Raw genomic sequence first — 19,455 nt, 5'->3', positions numbered from 1 at the left:
GGCTGGCTCCCTAGGGTGTCCTGGAGTCCCATGGGACTCAACGCCGTCCGTTGCTGCGTACGTGCGCTCCACGCATGCGCAGAACACCTGCCAGAGACACGGACGCAGGTACCTTAGGGTTTTATTATATAGGATTAGGCCTGTGTGAAGCTTTGGCCATAACCAAATACTCTGGACAGCCCCCTTGTTACTATGCAGATGTGACAGTTCCCACCATGCAGTGCTTCACTTTGCCCAGTGCCAGTGGAGCTCCTTTAAGGGAAATGGAGCCCTCTCGAGCCCCAACACAAACTTGGAAGTTGCACGGAGATCACTTTCCCCATAGAGTTCTGTCCCTTTGTTGATGTCCTCAGATGTGGGCACAAAGTCTTATCCACTGGGACCCATTTCTGACACCACCAGGTTCCACTCCTTGATCTGCTAGGTTTTATCCCTGGGCCCTGCCCACATATCAAAATGTTATCATTCAAGAGCTGGCAATTCTACGATAGGAACAAAGGTCCCGTTGCATGTATTCATTATAATTTTAGGATATGTAAAAGAAATTGCATCAAAAACAGAGATCAAACTGATCTTTAATTTATTAATGACAGCAATAATTTTAATAGCAAATACTTCCTTGAAAAGTCTGTTTCTTCAATACTGGATTAACAAATCTTGGTCAAGAATTAGTAATTAAAATGATCATATTGCATTAATAAAATAAATATGTAGAAGGTACATTTGAGATTTTGCAGACATGAATTGAGTATTGTGACAATTATGGATTGCCTCAGTTGAGATTGTCGGTGTTTATAATGTGGGAAATAAGATACTGTTAACTGCTGTGGTGTTAACTATTACAGTTGCTTTGTTTATATATCTATATCTGCATCTGTATCTAGTAGATAAACCACATCCATGGAGAATAGGTCTGAGGGCTACTAGCCATGTGATCTTCATCTTCATCATCTTCAGTGGTAATATTGTTCTTCTGATTACCAGAATCTGGGGCCAAACAAAGAGGCGGTGGGTGGGCAATAACTATTACCACCATTCCCTGTTTGTGAGCTTCCTGGGAGTTTTGTTCACTGTTGGAAGAAGGAATGGTAGACTGTACAGACAACAGATCAGTCTCTAATTCAGTATGGCAGTTCATATGCTGTTATGAAACTGCGTGAAGTCTTGCAACGTGGTTACATACTAGCTCTGCTAGCTGATGCTTCAAAGCAGCCCTTGCATTACAGAGCATGAGCCTGTGAGCTGCCGTTTTTATTTCCTGCTTACCTTTTCAGTACGATCTTTGATACCACCCCCACCTCCCCACTCCCCTTGCCTCTATATAGCAGATTCTGTGTATGGGTTTTCTCTTCTCCAGAGAATCAAGACAACGGAATCTCCTTAAAGAAACACCCCATGGATAATTCGGAGGAACTACATTACCCAGAAATCAATGCGTTGGCCGTAGAAAGGACGTCTGCGCACTAAGACACTCGGATCCAAGTTTGGAGCTTTTAGCTGCCAGCCCTGGCCCATCATGTAGGTGCAGCAGAGCTTTCCTTACCATTGCAATAGAGGGGGAAAACCCCACTTTGCAATCTGTTTTGCAAGGTATGCAATTGCAGCTCCTTCCTCTGCAAGGAGATCTCCTGTAGGAAGTAAGAAAAACTCCAGTTGCATGAAGATTGAGCGCTTGCAGTTTGCATCTTTGTTGCAAAACTAGCTACTGAAGAGAGAAGGCAAAGTCTTTTGTGCTCCCCTCCCCCATCAAAGCAGAAGGAAAAATGTCTCAGCAGAGAGGTAAGGCTCCGACTTGTGTTCCTTGAAAATATGCAAAAAGTCGTCCATGCATTTTCGAATTGCACGCATGCAATTGTCGGGATGCAATTGCAATTTGAAGTTTGAGGCTTTGAATAGCTCCCAGTTGTATTTCCTGTTTAATATGTGCTTTTTTTTCTTTGCAGAATGCACTCGCGCGCGCACACACACAGTTCCTGTAAGGCAGGGCTTGCAGTTCAGCTGTGCATTGACGTTATTTGCATTCTTGTGCTGGGATTACTGAGCTCTTTTTGCCTTTTGCACAGTCAGGACAGATAAAGGGTGTTGGAGCGTTTATGCATGAGCTGCTGTGCAATTTTTTTTTTTTTTGCAACCAAAAAAGGGTAGAAGGCAGATGAAAATGCATATAATTTTCAATGCAAATTTGAAGCAAACTTTGTAAAAAAAAAAAAAAAAGTCTCTGGAGGAAATGAAAGGTGAAACTTGAGTAGAGTTCCTAAGAATTAAATATATGTCTCTGTTTCCATGGGAAAGTATTGTTCTGGTGCCAGTGCTGAGCTCATTTTCCACAGCCCCCCCCCCCCCCCGCCAATCCTGCGTCGCAAGCACTGAGTGTAGTTTTTAGGACTAGATTTGAGAAAGTTATGCAAGGATGCCTTGTATTATCTTATCCTGGAACGCGGATTTATTGGCTTTTTGGCTTAGGTGAAGAGAGTCCAAGTCAGTATCTCTTTACAAAAAAAACAACAAAAAACCAAACACATTGGAAATAATTGTTTCATTTTAAAGCTGTCAATACGTTTTAAGATTGACAAAGACAGAAGAATATTTGACATTGCAGAAAATGAAGTGCGGATTGCTCCGTGCCATTCAAACTTTGGAGAGTAGGAAGTAGAGTAACCATCCTGTTCTGGGAGGGGGAGACGGGGAGTCAATTTTCGTCAGCGGGGTCCTGGTGGATACGGCTGGAACTTTCTGAATGTATATGTTGCATTACAAATGCTTGCATTCTGCAATTTATAGGCTACAGGGTGCTGGTGGGGAAATTTTGGCTTTTGTGTAGCACTGCAGAATGCACTTGGGGAAGCCACTTGTTGGAGTTGGAGTCGATGAGTAAGAGCAGAGAATACCGTTTCGAGTGTGCAAAGAGAAGGAGACGACAGACAAATGTTCATTGAAAGGGAGAGTGCTAATGCCAAACCCCTAACATTTACTCACTCTCTCACTTTGGCGGTTGAATTGCATAATTTATTCCCTATTTGCTGCAGTCATCTTTCCCAGCCAAATGGAGGATTATTGGAATCAGAAAGAGTCCAGTCAATTTTGCCAGCCTACAAGGATGTCTACAGAATGTGGCATTCGACTGGGGTTTCTCATCCAACATGTTGATGATCTAGCTGGCTGCCAACAGGGGATTCCGTCGTTTGGTGTTCATGGAGGTGGGAGGGATGTAAAGCATATTCCCCCTCACCCCTCTCCTTGGAAAAACTGATCAAGGCTGGAGTACAGATGCAATGGGAGGAAAATCTTGTCCTGAACGGGTTTTGCCTGCATTAGGTGCACCCATTATTCAGGTTTTGATTTTAATTCATTTTTTGTGTACCTCCTGAGCACAAACCTATTCAACCTGAAAGTTGCCTCTGGATATCAAGTGGGGAAGGCTGTAGTCTTGAATTTTTGTATGTGGTTCTTTTTCTTGTTAACCGTCTTTTTCACCCAGTCCACTTTTACTTTCCAATGCTGGATGCTTATAAAAGACTTTAAGTAAAATATTTAAATATGTAAGTTTATACTTTTAAATAGAAGATATTTGTTTTTGCTAAGGTACTCTAGAATGCAAATCAGCTAAACATGGGTCTTGAAAGAGCTTAGAAACGTGGCAGAATTAAAGAAATAGTGTGTGTATGTGTAGCAGGAAGTATGGATTCTGGATTAAAATGGCAGAAATCCACATGTGGATTCTGGGATGCTAGTTTTATTGTTTGCTTTTGTTTACATAGCACCATCACCATACATGAAGGTAACATACTTATGTTACAGATTTCTGCCCCAAGGATCTTACAATCTAAATTTAGGTGGGAAGTTGAACTCTATTGTTCAACTTTGTTGGAGTGGAGAAAGTGTAAGCAGAGACAGGCTGGGGGGTGGGCAGGAGGGCCATTTGGCGGAAGCTCAAATTTAGACTGTGTGGGGGGGGATTTGATAAGTTTTGCAACTTGTTTTTATGTGTTGTCATTTTTAATTTTGTCATGGTTAAGGGACTTGGGCTGGAAGTGGTACTGGTCTCTTTGGATCTCTGAGAGGATCTGGTAGTAAGTGAGTAATGTGAATACATGCACATTTAATACTGAATAAATTGTACACTTACTTAGGTGGTGGTGTCTTGTTTCAAAGATGGGACTAAGGTATTGTGGAGTTGTATTTAGGTTGAGGCTACTCTGAAGTCTGAGACATCTGCTGTTTTTGTGCAGTGAAGAGGTGCCGTTTGTTATAAACTACAGTAGTTGCAGTTTGGACTTTACTCTTGGAAGCATCTTCCTCTTTTTAAACAATTGATCAGAAATGAATGCAACCTTTCACCCCAATAATATTCTTAGTACTTGTTCTGTGCATTGTTGGTGTTGCATAATTTGTAATGGGTGCAGTAATTCCCCAAGCATGTCTAAAAATGGGATTCTGGTTATGCTTTCCTTACATACTTTGGACCAAAATTATGGCATTATCTCTGGTCCGCAGCCTATCTTTTCGCCACCAGAAGTTGTCAGTTCACATCCAAAAGAGGAGAGTTTAATTATGTGAGATCTCTATGTGGCCTTGAACTTCCCTTATTCCATACTTGCTATTGTTTTATCGTCCTGCCATTTCCTATCACCTTTGTCCTGTCAGTGCTAATGCCTTGGTCCTAAACACCTCCATAATGTGGGTTTTGCCTCTGACCATGGTTGTTCAAAAAGATCTCACTGAAGGCTGTCCTTTGGGCAGGGCAACTGTCCCACACCCTGCTCTTTTAACCCCCATTAAAATTAACTGAAAGGGGGCCCCACTCTGGCTGATCTGCCCCAGGTCCTGCACCCTACTAGGGCTCTCTAAGGACAGCCCTGTCCTCTACGACACTTTCTCAGTACTGCCTCATGGTTTGGGGTGTGGGACTACTTGGCAGTAACACGGAGCCAAACTGCATGATGGGGACTAATCTGATTGACAGACCAGTACAGGTAGTCCTCATTATCCACTGTTTTGCATACTCACGATTGGGTCTTGACCCACTCTTGGTATCCACAGGTAGAAAAGTAGGCAAAATTCATCTAGCTGCAGTTTTGAGTGGGCGGAAATGACTTCCGATGTCATTTCTGTCCACCATTTCCCAGCAGAGAGCCATTTGGTGGCTCTTAAAAAAGTTGGCAAATATTTGACCATTTTCAGGGTTTGGGGGGCATTGCTGGAGACCCTGAGCATAAGGTACTTTCCTTCTTATTTCGGCCCCCCCTTGCTTTTTTTAGCCTTTTGGGGGGTGGGGTTAGGAACCTAACCTCCCCAATTCCTATTGCCTCAGTGTTTTGTTTTCACAGTTTCCATATTTGCGTCTATAGGTGAGAACCCCGTGAATAACCAGGGACCCGGAAAATGGATTGTTGTGTGCAACAGTTGCCATGTGAAGCCATTTCCAAGTGGTCTCCACCTAGCAGTGTAGTGATTTCAGTGGGACTTCTGAGTAAAGGTGGTTCACACGTGTTCACATCAAGTGGTGATTGGCATATGTTAAAGATTAGTCACCACAGAAAGAGTTCTCATGTCCTCCACTCAGTCTAATGGAGACAATTCATGTATTCAACTGAGAGCTGTTCTTTAGTAATCAAGTAATGTCCATGTGTGAACCAGTCTTAAGTGTGTTCTGGATTGGAAGGGCTGATTAACATAGGCTAACTGAAATAAATAAATAACTGTGTCTATGTGATCTTTCCTGACAATGCCTGGATATAGTGTTGTGTAGATGAGTATGTTGTGTGGACAAACTCCAAATGGATACTCTCATGGTAATTTTCATGATTGCAGTGGCACTCTTTGGAGGCTCTGCAGTCACTCAAATCATAGTGAAAGTTTTAGATTGCCAAGTCATACAAGGCTTTTTCCCATGCAGTTGCTGGGACTAGTTGAGAGAGATTGCGCTGAAGCCATAGACCTGTTCAGACATTGTGTTATCCATGCATGCAGATGTCTGTTCACATGCCTCTGTTTTTGTGTGAATGACTGTAATGCAGTCATTTTAAAAGTTAAAATACTTCTCAAATGCAGGGTAGAGATAGGAAGTTCACTATTGTATGTGCATTGCACATAATGTGTGAATAACTATGCATGTGAATGGTGTGCATATGCCATTATCCACACATGATGTTTATATTTTACGGACTATAAGACGCTACAGACTATAAGACGCACCTTGATTTTAATCCAGTTTTTCAGAGTTTGAGCTTTCCTTCTCCTCTCGCCTCCATCTCCCCTCCAAGCCCTCCCACCGCGCCCCGCTCTGTCTTTTCCCTCCTTCTGCCAGCAGCAGTGAGCCCATGTTGGTGACCCGTGGCGGCGGCTGCTGTTGGTTGTTGTTCATCGCGGCCGCCGGCGGGGCCTGCCCAGGACCTCCTTCTCCACTTCCTCTTGTGCCTCTGGCGGCTCCCGCGGGCTGGCGCTCACCTGCGCGGGCTCGTCTCCAGGTCGGGCCCCGCGTCCCCTCCGAGGGCGGTGGCGCAGCAGCCTCCCTCACTGCAGCAGAGAAATATAAGGGATAGCACGACTAATGAATAGCCAAATGAGTGTAAACCGTGCAGAGGTAATAAATCAGTGGTTGCTAATGAGAATGAGAACACTTCCAAACCGTGCACCACATTCAAAACCCTTGCTCATGGAACAAACCAACCATATATATTTGTGTAGCAAAACTAAAAAAGCTACAATATTATGGAAATATCCATTATTATTTAAATATACACGGTGAATAACTTCAGATGATCATAATGTATGAATCACATCAATCATGACTGCATAAATACAATAGATACAAATGGTCCAAAATAGTCATGAGTCCTTGAGATCCAGATGATCAAGTGGTGTGAAAAAATCTTGTACTTGTAGAAAAAGTACTTGATCATCTGGATCTCAAGGACTCATGACTATTTTGGACCATTTGTATCTATTGTATTTATGCAGTCATGATTGATGTGAGTCATACATTATGATCATTTGAAGTTATTCACCGTGTATATTTACATAATAATGGATATTTCCATAATATTGTAGCTTTTTTAGTTTTGCTACACAAATATATATATGGTTGGTTTGTTCCATGAGCAAGGGTTTTGAATGTGGTGCACGGTTTGGAAGTGTTCTCATTCTCATTAGCAACCATTAATTTATTACCTCTGCACGGTTTACACTCATTTGGCTATCCTTCACTGCAGCAGCATCGGAGCAGCAACCGGAGGGAGCCCAGGGAGGGGGGCGGCGGGCGGGCTGACTAGGGCGCTCCCGGCAGGCCCCAGTGAGAGAGGAAGGGAGGTGGTAAGAGAATCCTCCCTGCTTGCCCTTCCTCCTCTTCCCCCCTCTCTTTCCCGACAAGCCCTAAACTTCCAACTTCTCCCCGGCTCCGGCCGCACAATCCAACATGGCAGGGAGTGAGGAGTGGACGAGACCAAGCGGTGCGAGTGGAGAGGGGAGGACGGGGCTAGAGGCAAAGCAGCTGGTACAGGGAGCAGCAGCAGCAACAGCGTCAAGCTTTTTGCAGAAGGGCCCGTCCGTGCCTTCGCTTTCCCCTCCGCCCTCCCTCTTTTTCCTGTTCCTTCCTTCTCCACCGGCCCGAAGGAGGATGGATGTTGAGCTGCAACTGCTGCTGGAGCTGGCACAAGCGAGTCAAAGAGTTGCATGGGTTGCAGCCTTGGCCGCTTAAATACAGTATCGGCCCGGACAGTAAAGCCTGAATTTCTGGATTGTCATCAGAGGACATCCTCCTCCTCCTCCCCCCTCTCTTTCCCAACAAGTTCGGAGTATAAGACGCACCTGAATTTGGGCGGATATTTTTCAAGGAAAAAAGTGCGTCTTATACTCCATAAGATACGGTATACCAAGCTGTGAAACGTGTACGAAGTGGCCACTTCTGTTGTCTTTAACAGACCTGGTGCTCTGGGTAGCAAGTATAGTTGAACATAGGAAGTATAGTTGAACACAGACAGCTAAAGTATCTAGGTTTATGAATGATTTTATAGAATACATTATTTTATTTATTTTTACATTTGTATCCTGCTCTTCCTTCAAGGAGCACAGAGTTATGTTTATCTTCACATCAACTCTGTGAGGTAGGTTAGGCAGATAGAGAGGGAGGGATATGCAAAATGTTTCCCACATTCTTTCTTGGCTTCTTGTATCAATACAGAGGTGTTTTGTTTGTTTGTTTATTTATTTATTTACATTTATATTCCGCTTTTCTTCTGAGGAGCTCAGAGGAGTACATGGTTATGTACATGGTTATGTACATGGTTATGTACATGGTTATGTACATCCTCACAACGACCCTGTGAGGTAGGTTAGGCCTGTTTTCTTTCATGGCCTTATTGAGACTGCAATGTTTTAAAACTATCAAATGTGTATTTAGTGGTCACCTTCAGTTAACCAAGCCTAATTGTGATAGAGATCTATACTGAAAGCGTTGGAGATTTTTGCACTTAACCAATAGGAGTGAGTCACTTCAACAGCTTGGTCTGTTTGAAAAAGTTGGCAATGATTATGTTTGATTTGCTTGTGTGTGTGAACTTGATCATGTAGATAGTGTTTTTCTATGTGAATTATTATTTACAGAGCTGGTAGAAACAGGATAAATACCAAAGTAATACTTGCTGTTCTTTAACCAAAGGATAATTAGTTTTGGGTGCTTGCAAGTCAGCACTTAGCTGGAATTAATCACTGAAAATTATTTTCAGGTAAAGGGCAACAAAGGCTAGGATTCAAAATGCCCCACTTAGAACTGGAATGCTCTTCTGCTCATGGTGTGTGTGTGTGTGAGAGGGAGAGAGAGAGAGAGCGAGAGGGATGACAGTGGTGAGGCTTGCAGTGGGAAGGGAGGGGCTGGCAAAACTTTATTGCACACAGGAAGTTCCCCATGCATCCTGACCATGATATTTAAGGAGCAGAAACTCCTGCTAGATAAGGTTTCTTTACTAATTAAAAGGTGTTCTTATTTCAGAGCTCTAAATATAGAGGTGGGTGTCCATATTGGATTCCTGTTATAGTTCCCTTGGGGACCTGAATTTTGGGTTAAAACATTATACGCATGAATCCTATGTCCTGCAGAATGATTACAAGTTTTCTCACAGTTCAGAAAGTACACAGTGTTTTGTTTGTATTTGCATTCTTCAGATAGGGAAGGTTTATATTCTGCTATTGCAGCTGACTACTCAGCTGATTGCTATAAGTTTTAATAAAGGCGAGCAATATACAGCCATGGGCCACATATGCCCCTTACAGGGGTGTAGCTAGGGGAGAGAGGGCCCGTGGTCGTACCTCTCTCTGGCGGCCCCTCGGAGTGAGGGAGATAATGAAGATAAGGAGGGGTGGAGCTGAGGGGCCATCAGGAACTCCGTGGCCCGGGTTCTTGGAACCCATCTGCTCAATTATAGCTACACCCCTGGCCCCTTATATACTTCTTAACATCCTTGGAATCTTATTTTTTGAATCTGGGAGATTCAAACTTTTATACTGGATGCAACACTCCTCCCGCCACTAGTAGACTGAGAACAAGGAAGTGTGTAAAAAGAAAGCCCCTCCCCCCACGTGTGTGGGTATAAAATATGGTTTCTAAGTTAATATGTATCAAGGTTTAGCAAGGACTGAATCACGTTTTTCACATTGGAATTAACAACTTGAGAACAGGAATGTTGTGGACTTGGTGCAAGATGTCTACCAACTGTAGTTAAGCATCTGCTGTGTTAAAGAAAGTGGTATGAAAATTGTATTTGTGACATGTATTTTATTATTTCAGTGCAGCCTTCAGGCTCATGCTACGTTACCAATCTGTGGTTTACTAGGTGAGTTGAAGGATGGAGATAATTCGTTTTAGGTAATTAAAGTGAAAGCTGCTGACGCCTTGCAGTGTGCATTGCTGCTTAGAAACACCCCCAGACAGGGCACTTGGTGGACTTGAGACTCCATTTACACAGTGACCCACATGTGATCATGTTCCCAAAATCACAAGATTGGTGTTGTCATGGCCAGGCCAAAGTTGTGGTTCATATTCAGGCCTAGGATTAGAGCTTTCTAATTGTGCGTCTTTGCTTTCTTGCTGGAGGCTTTAGAGAGAACCTGAAGTATAGCAGTAGGAGATATTTATACCAGCCTTAACCAATCCAAAGGCTTCATGTTGCCTGCCAATGTTGTGCAGTCCTTTTTTCTTTTTCTGCTCCTGAAGGGGGATCAGGGGCCTTGGTACACAGCCAAGTAAGCTCCCTTCTTCATGAGGAGAGCTTGTCTTGTGGTAGCAAGCATGACTTGTCCCCTTAGCTAAGCAGGGTCCGCCTTGGTTGCATTTGAATTGGAAACAGCATGTGAGCACTGTAAGATATTGCCCTCGGGATGGAGCCGTTCTGGGAAGAGCATCTTGGTTCCAAGTCCCCTCCCTGGCATCTCCGAGACAGGGCTGAGAGAGATTCCTGTCTGCAACCTTGGAGAAGTCACTGCCAGTCTGTGTAGACCAGGGTTTCTTAACCTTGGGCCCCCAGGTGTTGTTGGACTACAATTCCCAAAATTCCCAAGCAAAAGCCATTGCAGCTGAGGATTCTGGGAGCTGTAGTCCAACAACATCCCAACAGCCCAAGGTTAAGAAACGCTGGTGTAGACAATAATGAGCTAGATAGACCTGTGGTCTGACTCAGTATATGGCAGCTTCCTATGTTCCTCCCACCAGGTTCTTCTTCTGCTATTTAGTTTTTCAACAAAAAAGTTATCAAAGTGGTTTACATATATATTAGGAGTGTGCAGGAGCTGGGGTGGTGGCAGGTTAGGAGTCCTAGGGGGAACCTGGGGGCAGAGGCTCCTGTTCTCGGAACAACCCTGAATGGCACTAGATATGCCCCTGATGTGGGGTATCAGGGTGAGGGACACTTACAAGTGTGCATGTTTTATGAGTAATGGGTCCATCCATTCACTGGATCCAGTGGCTGTTTGAAACACTAGTTGAATTGCAGGAGGGAGGTCTCTAGTTCCTTGGTGCTGAGAGTCAAATTGTATTAGTCTGAGTTTGTATTTGGAAGAGTTATATGTGTGGGACCTAGGAATGTATTCCTAATGAGATTTCATAGATTTTTGAGAAATGCCACTTTGTAAATCACCAGCGTGAACTGGGCACAGATGATATGCATTCAAATGCCTTGTTCACCCAGACTTTTAAAAAATGTTTTTGTAAGTTATTGTAACTTTTTGTTTTTAATATACTTTTAATGACATATATTATTCCATTCTTTTTTTTAGCCTACGCTCCAGTAGGCTTATGAGATAACCCGGCATTCTCTGTGTGTGTCCATCTGTGTGTCCCGTCCCCCGCACATCAACTTCGCAATGCCTGGACCATTATGAACCAAAACAGGTACAGTTGTAGGGACACCTCAGTGGCATAGTTTGTGATGATTTTGTCTACCCCAATCCAAGATGGCGGACACGTAAACCTTTGAGGCACAAGTGGATTAACTTGAGGTCTGTCTAACAGATTTGGACCAAATTTGGTACAGCTGTAGTGAATGACATACAAGGACACCTCAATGGTACAGTTTGTAATGATGACATCCACCCTGGTTCAAGATGGTGGACACATGAACATTTGAGGCGCAAGAGATCTAACTTGTGGATCTCAATTTGCATCAAATTTAGTCCCTATTAAAGACAGTGAAAGGAAAGTAGGTTGATTACTTCTTGTTTGTGAGCCGCCCAGTGAACAATTGTTATGGGGCTGCCAATAAATTAAGCTGCTGCTGCTGCTCCTGTTGTTGCACTTATTTTTCTTTGGGGTGTGTGTGTGTGTGGGGGGAAATGTGCGTGCACACACACACTTTCTCTCACTCTGATTTTGAGGATCGTGCATCGTAAGTCTCAGCACTTGAAAACCAAACTACTTAACAGTCATGGTTAACTGTGATTTACAGAAAATGGAAAATCCCTTTATTTCTTATTCGATGTATAGCTTCCGACTTCCATGTGTTTAGCAAGTAATCTAAGCTAATATGTTTAGCAGAGGCTTGAACTTCATGGGTTTACCGTAGATAACCATTGACAGTTTTTTTTTAAAAAACTGCTTAAATCTTTATATCAGAATGGCACTTTACAGATTTTTAAACCTTTCTTGAATGAGTTGCATTGAACAAATCTGTTCAAAGCACAGCTTTTGAAATATGGTGCTTGGTTCTGAGGGATAAAATTCAAGTAGTACAACAGCAGTTGTTAAGTTTCAAACACTGAGTTCCATAGTTTCAGATGTGATCAATGCCTTCTTGTGTATAATTTTTGAAAATGCATAAATGTGTGATTGTGACACTTCTAAAACAATGAACTTGGTGGAAATGTTGCATAAATACAGTGCTACAGCATTCATCACAGTGATTTTGTTAATTACAGATGCTGGCAAGGGAGAGCGTGTGTGTATGTGTAGTTGTTGTCTAGCACCTCTTATAGGTTTCTGTTGGTATGTAACCAGGGCAGGCTTTCAGTTTTGTAATAGCTGTTTGCCTGCTCAGCAGAACTCCAGAACATACTGTCTTCTCCTTTGCAGATGCTTGGCTACATGAGACATGTGAAAGGTGGATGGCCAAAAGGGTATCATCTATCAGAGTTTCTGTGGGAAGATTTCTCAAATGTAGGACTGTTGCATTTTTTGGCAGGATTCTGCCATTCAGATTCTATTTTATCAATATATTTATACTCTGCCCCTCCAGTGCACTGCTGCTTGGGGCAGTGTAAAACTCTTCACTTTTAAAGGCACCTGATCTGTTCTTCGAATCTGTGCATGAATCACGATTCGTGCACATCCCTAATGGATTATAATTGGGCTGCATGTGGGATCTCTGTGCACATGGCACACCCCATCCCCAGTAGTCTCTTGTTCGTGGCAAAATATGCTATTCATCCACTTCCTACCCCTCCCTTGCTTCTGGAGATTGGTGATGGGGGGTGGTCACATTGCACCACATGGCACCACCTAGGGAGCTGGCTTTAGCTGAAAGGCAGCCACTAGCCTAGTAGCTTCCCATTCATTTACATTCTTGTGTAAATGCATTTCTCAAATTGTAGAAGTCTGTATTAAGAGTTGGAAGGGTTCTTGGAGGCCTTCTAGTCCAACCTCCTGCTCAGTGTACAAATCTGCTGAAGCATCCCTGACAGATGGCCATCTCTGTTTGAAAACCTCCAGTGAAAGAGGGCCACTGCATGAGGTAGACTGTTCCCCTGTCAAACCGATTACAATAAATCCTTCCTAATGATGCTCATTCATAAAAATACTAAAACCGGGGAGAGATCCTCTGTGTTAGGAGACAAGATATCTTGCGTGTCAAGTATGTTAAATAAGATTTCTTAGTCTCTTGTAAACAGCAGAAAAAAGAAATGCCCAGGGTTTGAAAACACAAATGCTAAACTGAAGATTAGAGCTATTAATTATGTTCTGAATGCAGAGTAGGCCTGGCTGCCCAAGTAGAAATTACAGAAAAAAGTCTCTCGCAAGAGGGTGGGGCTCACGATCCATGGAGCCCAGGTGAGCACTCCGGAGCTCATTTCTACGAAGGCAGCAAAATGAATGTTCTTCGACGTGGTCTCTGTGCTCTTACACGAATGGGCTTTGAGCCTGCGCAGAGACCACATTGGAGCTTCCAAGCTAGAGAACTGCTTTTTGGCAGTAACCCCGCCCCCTCGGTATATAGGCAGCTGCGCGGGCTTCCCTCTCCAGTCTTTCTTCATCCGAGATAGAAGACACATCGTTGAGCTCTTCCTTGCTAGACGCTTCGCAAGTACTGCATTCTCCTTCCCTCTTTTCTCCTCATTCTAGTTCAGTACTTCCCTTCTTTAGCATTTTTATTTCACTCCCGGTCCCCTCCCCCTTGGATAACTCTTAGTTTCATTTTTCCACCACGTCGTGGCCTTCGGGCCCGGCGTCCTGCGGATCCTTCGCCTCCGCTTCTCTTCACTTACCTTCTTCGGCCTATGGCAAAGACTACAAAATTTAAGCAGTGTGGTCGCTGCAAATCCAAGATCCCTTCGACCGATGGCCACAAACTCTGCCTTTTTTGCCTTGGTGAGTCTCATAAAGTTGGCTCTTGCATACACTGCGCAGCCTTTACCAAACAGGCGTGCAAGAATCAGGCCTCTCGACTTCGTTCTTGGCTTTGGGAACACTCGTTCCCACCTACGGGCTCGGACAAACTGTCCACCATGCAGGTTTCGTCCAATACCTTTCCTGCAGCCCGGGGCTTACAGCCCATTTCGGCTCCTCCGGGAGTCTCGGCAACTACCCCTGAGGTGAATGTGCCCTTCGATCCTGCGGCTCGGGCTTCAACGTCGATATCGAAGAGTTTGGTGGCAGTGTCGATCTCGACGGTGGCCTTGACTGAACCGCGTTCCATCCAGCCATCCGAAAAGAAGAAGAGGAAGAAGGACCGTCGTGCGCCTTCTGAACCTCCAGCAAAAAAACACAGGTCGACGCACAATACCGAACGTCAATCCCGGACTCTACACACTGAAACTGTCCTAGATACCGAGGTCGCTTACGACTCCAGCCCACACGATCCCGTGTAGGAGTCCGACCACAGCTCTCAGCCTGAGGAGCTCCCTCCCGAACAACCATGCCGCTGGACCAGCCAGGAGTTGGAAGCTGCTCTGGACAAGCGCTATGCCAGACAAATTGAGGAAGAAGCTGACTACCTCTACGCTCAAGAGGTTCACCAACGCCATCGGGCCTCCACAGCTGCGGAGCAGCCCCTTCGATGTTCTGCCTCCCCTCGCTCTTCTATACCGGTCTACTCGGCCTCGGCTCCGCTCCCGAACCAAATCTTTTCCGCCTCCTCCCCCTCCCCAGACCACATCTCTTTTGCCTCCACGGGTTCCACCCAGAAACTCGCCGGTGCAGGCAGCTATGACTACTGTTGCCCCCGACTCCAGGCCAATGCCTCGGATCTGGATTTGACCCCTTCAGCCTCTGGTATCGACCGACTCGTCGGATTTGTCTTCGGACGAAGAAAGCCTGGAATCTTCCCTATCCGATCGGATATCTCTGGCCTCTTCGCCCCCTTCTTTATTGCTGGACCCGAGACCCAGCTCTCCATCGGAGGACTTCCGTGTTTATACAGATTTTGTCTCACATATGGCAGCTTGGAGTCCAACTGGCTCAGGTAGATAAATCTGAACCTGACCCTCTTTTTCAATTAATCGAGGAGGATGCCTGCCCATTGGATCTTACCGTTGAACCCGTCCATTCTTAAAGTAGTCAAAACCTGTTGGATCAAACCGTCCTCTCTCCCACAGACATCTAAACAGCTGGACTCCTTTTACAAGGTTCATGCCTCCACGGAGCAAGATGATTCCTTCTTAAAGCAGCATCCATCTATGGGTTCGATTGTGGTCGAATCTTCCCTTTCCAAATTCAGGGGCTATGTCTCTTCCACCCCACCCAACAAGGAGGGAAAGAAACTAGACGGGTTTGGAAGACGATTATTCTCAATTGCTTCTTTATTGACCAGAATCACAAATTACCAGGCATATTATGCCAAGTATCAATCCTTTCTTTCGGACCATGTTGCTCCATTCTTGGATCACCTTCCGGAAGAACAACAGGCCCCGGCCAAGGTCTTCCTTCGGGAGGCCACGCAGGTCTCTAAACAAGAACTGCATGCAATTCGCCACTCCACGGAAGGGGCTGCCAAGGTAATGGCGACTTCCGTCGCCATGCTTGGCTCAGATCTTCAGGTCTCACGCCCAATGCCAGGTCCAGAGTCGAGGATCTACCGTTCGATGGCTCCTCCCTATGCGGAGAGAAAACATTCCACAACCTGCCATTATAAACCACAAAAAGGGCAATGCCAATCATACTCCTCCAAACAACAATACTATCAACCCCAGGACAAGTCCTTTCCCTCCAACAGATACAGCCTTACAGAAAGCACTCCAGCTTCACCAGATCCAAAATGCAGCACCGATCCAAAGGATCTCAACCCCCAACCAAGGGACATACACCCTCTGCCTCGCTGGGGAACCCAGCTCTCCCCTTTCATCGCCGCTTGGGAGAATATCACCACGGACTCCTGGGCCTTGACCATAGTAAGGATGGGTTATGCTATAGAGTTTGCATCAACCCCTCCATACAACCCTCCGTTATCCACTCCACCCACCCCGGCTCTCCTGCAAGAGGTCGACTCTCTACTCTCCAAATCTTCAATAGAACTGGTTCACAATCCTCAAACCTCGGGATTCCATTCCTGATACTTCACTGTTCCCAAGCCGGACGGCTCCCTTTGCCCGATCCTGGATCTTCGGGAACTCAACTCTTACACCACCTACCGCAGGTTCCATATGGTTACAATTCCTACAATCATCTCCCTTCTGCAAAAGAACCAGTGGTTCGTTTCCATCAATCTCAAGGATGCATATTACCACATCACTATCAGACTTCAGCATCGTCGTTTCCTCCACTTTCAAACAGCGCACAACACTTACCAATTCCGCACACTCCCTTTCGGACTGACATCCGTGCCCCGGGTGTTCACCAATGCGTGGCCCCGATGGTGGCAGCCCTGCAACAACAAAATAGCCAGATTTTTCTGTACTTCGACGATTGGCTCGTGGTGGCCCACAACCCCTCCTCAGAGACCTTCACACGGTCATCACCCTCCTCTCCAATCTGGGCCTGCAGGTGAACTATGACAAATCGAAGCTCACACCCTCCAAAACCATAGAATTCCTGGGGATCCTCTTCTACTCCGTACAATCCAAAATCTTCCTTCCCCAACGCAGAACCCAGGCCATCCTGGACTTGTCGGCCCACCTACTCTGCCACCTTACCCAGTCAGCACGCACAGTGCGGTGCCTGCTAGGACATATGGCTTCCACCACCCATGTCCTCCCTAACGCCAGGCTACAAGCCAGATTTCTCCAGCACTGGTTTCTCTCTGTGTTCTCTCCCCATGAGGACTCCCTCGCCATCAAACTGATGCTTTCGCCTTGGGTTCTGCACTCCCTTCTGTGGTGGACGGACACGACCAACCTCACTGTCGGCTCCCCCTTCCACCCTCCCCGTCCAGCCCTTCTACTCACCATGGATGCATCCTTGGATGGTTGGGGTGCCCATGCCAACAATCACAACATCCACTGCATCTGGACCCTGGCAGAAGCCTCCCATCATATCAATTATCTCAAACTTTTAGCGATATTCAAAGCCTTGAAATCCTTCCTTCCCCTGATACGAGACTCCCATGTCCTCGTCCAGATGGACAATACTACCACCAAAGGTTACCTGAACAGGCAGGGCGGCACCTCTTCCACTCCCCTCCTGTTCTTCTCCATGGACCTATGGCTTTGGTGCATTCGCCACGATATCACTCCCCTGGCGGTCCACATACAAGGACAGGACAATGTCACGGCGGACAGGCTAAGCAGGACTCAAACAATATCCCACGAGTGGCAGCTACATCCCCCCATGCTCCGCTCCCTCTTCCGCCGTTGGTTCCTCCCAGAAATAGACCTCTTTGCGTCAGAAGCGAATGCACAATGCCACCAGTATTGTTCCAGGTCCGGGATCGGACCCAACTCTCTGGGAGACGCATTTGCCCTACTTTGGATGAACCGCTTCGTCTACACCTTCCCTCCAATCCCTCTACTCCCTCGAGTCCTTCAGAAGATATCCTAGGACCTCCTGCACCGAATCCTCATCGCCCCGTGGTGGCCCTGGTTTCCCCAAGTCCTTCGTCTGTCCAACCATCAATACCACCGCTTCCCGAACATCCCTCACCTCCTCTTCATGCAGAACAGTCACCTTCTCCATCCGGACCTACAACGTCTCCACCTCACAGCCTGGCACATAGTCCTGCCCTCCTGGCGGACCTGCTATGAATAGTCCAGGCCTCGCGCAAACCCTCCACGGCTTCCTATTACTCCCACAAGTGGACCAGGTTTCAAACTTATATAAACGACAGGGAAATTCCCCTGCACTCTGTTTCTGTAGAACATATTTGTGCCTACTTGCTATCGCTCAAGCAGGCCGGACTTAAAATCCCATCCTTGCTGGTCCATCTGGCGGCCATAGTGGCTAACTCTCCCACCTCCACACTCTTGTGATTCCAGCATCCCACTGTCAAGTGCTTCCTTAAAGGTCTCACTCACCTTTATCTGGATCCTCCAGTCATGGCCCCGGCTTGGGACCTGACCTTGGTCCTCTCTTCGCTGATGAAAGCTCCCTTCGAATCCATGGCTTCAATTTCTCCCGACCTCCTTTCCTGTAAGGTGGCCTTCCTCACGGCTATCACCTCGACCAGATGGGTCAGTGAACTCAGGGCTCTTAGAGTTGACCCTCCTTATCTCACCTTCCACAAGGAAAAGGCCGCCCTGCGGCCAGACATTGCCTTTCTTCCAAAAGTGGTCGCATCTTTCTATTGTTCCAATCTATCTCCTTACCTGCATTCTTCACTGAGCCGACGACTGCAGCCGAACGGCGCCTCCACACTCTAGACGTACGAAGGGGCGCTTGCCTTCTACGTCGACTGCACCTCTGCCTTTCAAACCTCCAATTTTCTCTTTGTGCTCCACTCTGGCCCTAACAAGGGCAAACAGGCCTCTGCACAGACTATATCCAGATGGGTGGTCCGTGCCATCTCCCTGGCATACCAGATCGCTAAGAAGCCTCCTCCGTCCTCTCTTAAAGCACATTCGACAAGGGCGGTTGCGGCGTCTACTGCTTTTGACAGATCTGTTCCTCTAGATGTCATCTGCCAGGCAGCTACATGGGCATCAAAGCACTCCTTCATACACCATTACACCCTGGATGTCCAAGCTAGAAAAGACACGGTGTTTGGCAGGGCAGTGCTACAATCTATCTTCGCCTGATCCTGCCTCCAGGTGAGCATGGCACGGGTGCAGCTTGCTATGCGCCCATTCGTGTAAAGCACAGAGACCACGTTGAAGCATGACAAGAACCAAGATTTTTCTACAGAAAATGAAGATAATGCTTCTCCAAGCACAAGATGTTTGGCTACAATCTGCTATGATGACTACAGTTCTGCAGGGATGAGCACACATGGAGACAGTTCTGATTCAGACTCACAGTCTATCAATGAAAGTGTCCACCCTATTTTTTTTAAAAGTTATGTTTGTTTGTAAATACAATGCAGATTACCTTCACTATGGATTTATTTGCAGCCCTGGTTCTGAAAAGGTACCAAAACCTCAGTATGTGGTATGTTCCACTGTATTATCTGATGAAGCTGTGAAACCGGCAAAACGTCTGTCATTTAGAAACAAAGCACAAACAATTTATGAACAAACCTAAGGATTTTTTAAAATAAGAAAGTAAAGGGTTGTCACTTCAAAAGCAAGTATTAGTTCGATCATCTACTGTGGATCACTCATGTATAATAGCTTCTTATTTGGTTGTGTTGCATCTTGCAAAGTCTAAAACAACCTTACAGCATAGGCGAG

General features: G+C 45.8%; 1 protein-coding gene across 2 annotated transcripts in view; it reads left to right on the top strand.

Moving 5' to 3' along the window:
- The first annotated feature begins 1,494 nt into the window (after positions 1-1,494).
- Positions 1,495-19,455, top strand: part of MAP2K6 (mitogen-activated protein kinase kinase 6) — a 147,166-nt gene continuing 129,205 nt past the window's right edge. For both annotated transcript variants that reach the window (XM_053297359.1, XM_053297358.1), the window contains exon 1: positions 1,495-1,779. In XM_053297359.1, the coding sequence (XP_053153334.1) occupies positions 1,764-1,779 (16 nt within the window). In that variant the 5' untranslated portion in view covers positions 1,495-1,763. The remainder of the gene's footprint in view (positions 1,780-19,455) is intronic.

This window comes from Hemicordylus capensis, chromosome 2, assembly GCF_027244095.1.
Source record: "Hemicordylus capensis ecotype Gifberg chromosome 2, rHemCap1.1.pri, whole genome shotgun sequence".
Lineage (NCBI taxonomy): Eukaryota > Metazoa > Chordata > Lepidosauria > Squamata > Cordylidae > Hemicordylus > Hemicordylus capensis.
Note: the sequence above shows the minus strand (reverse complement) of the source record. Positions and strands in the feature narration are given on the sequence as shown.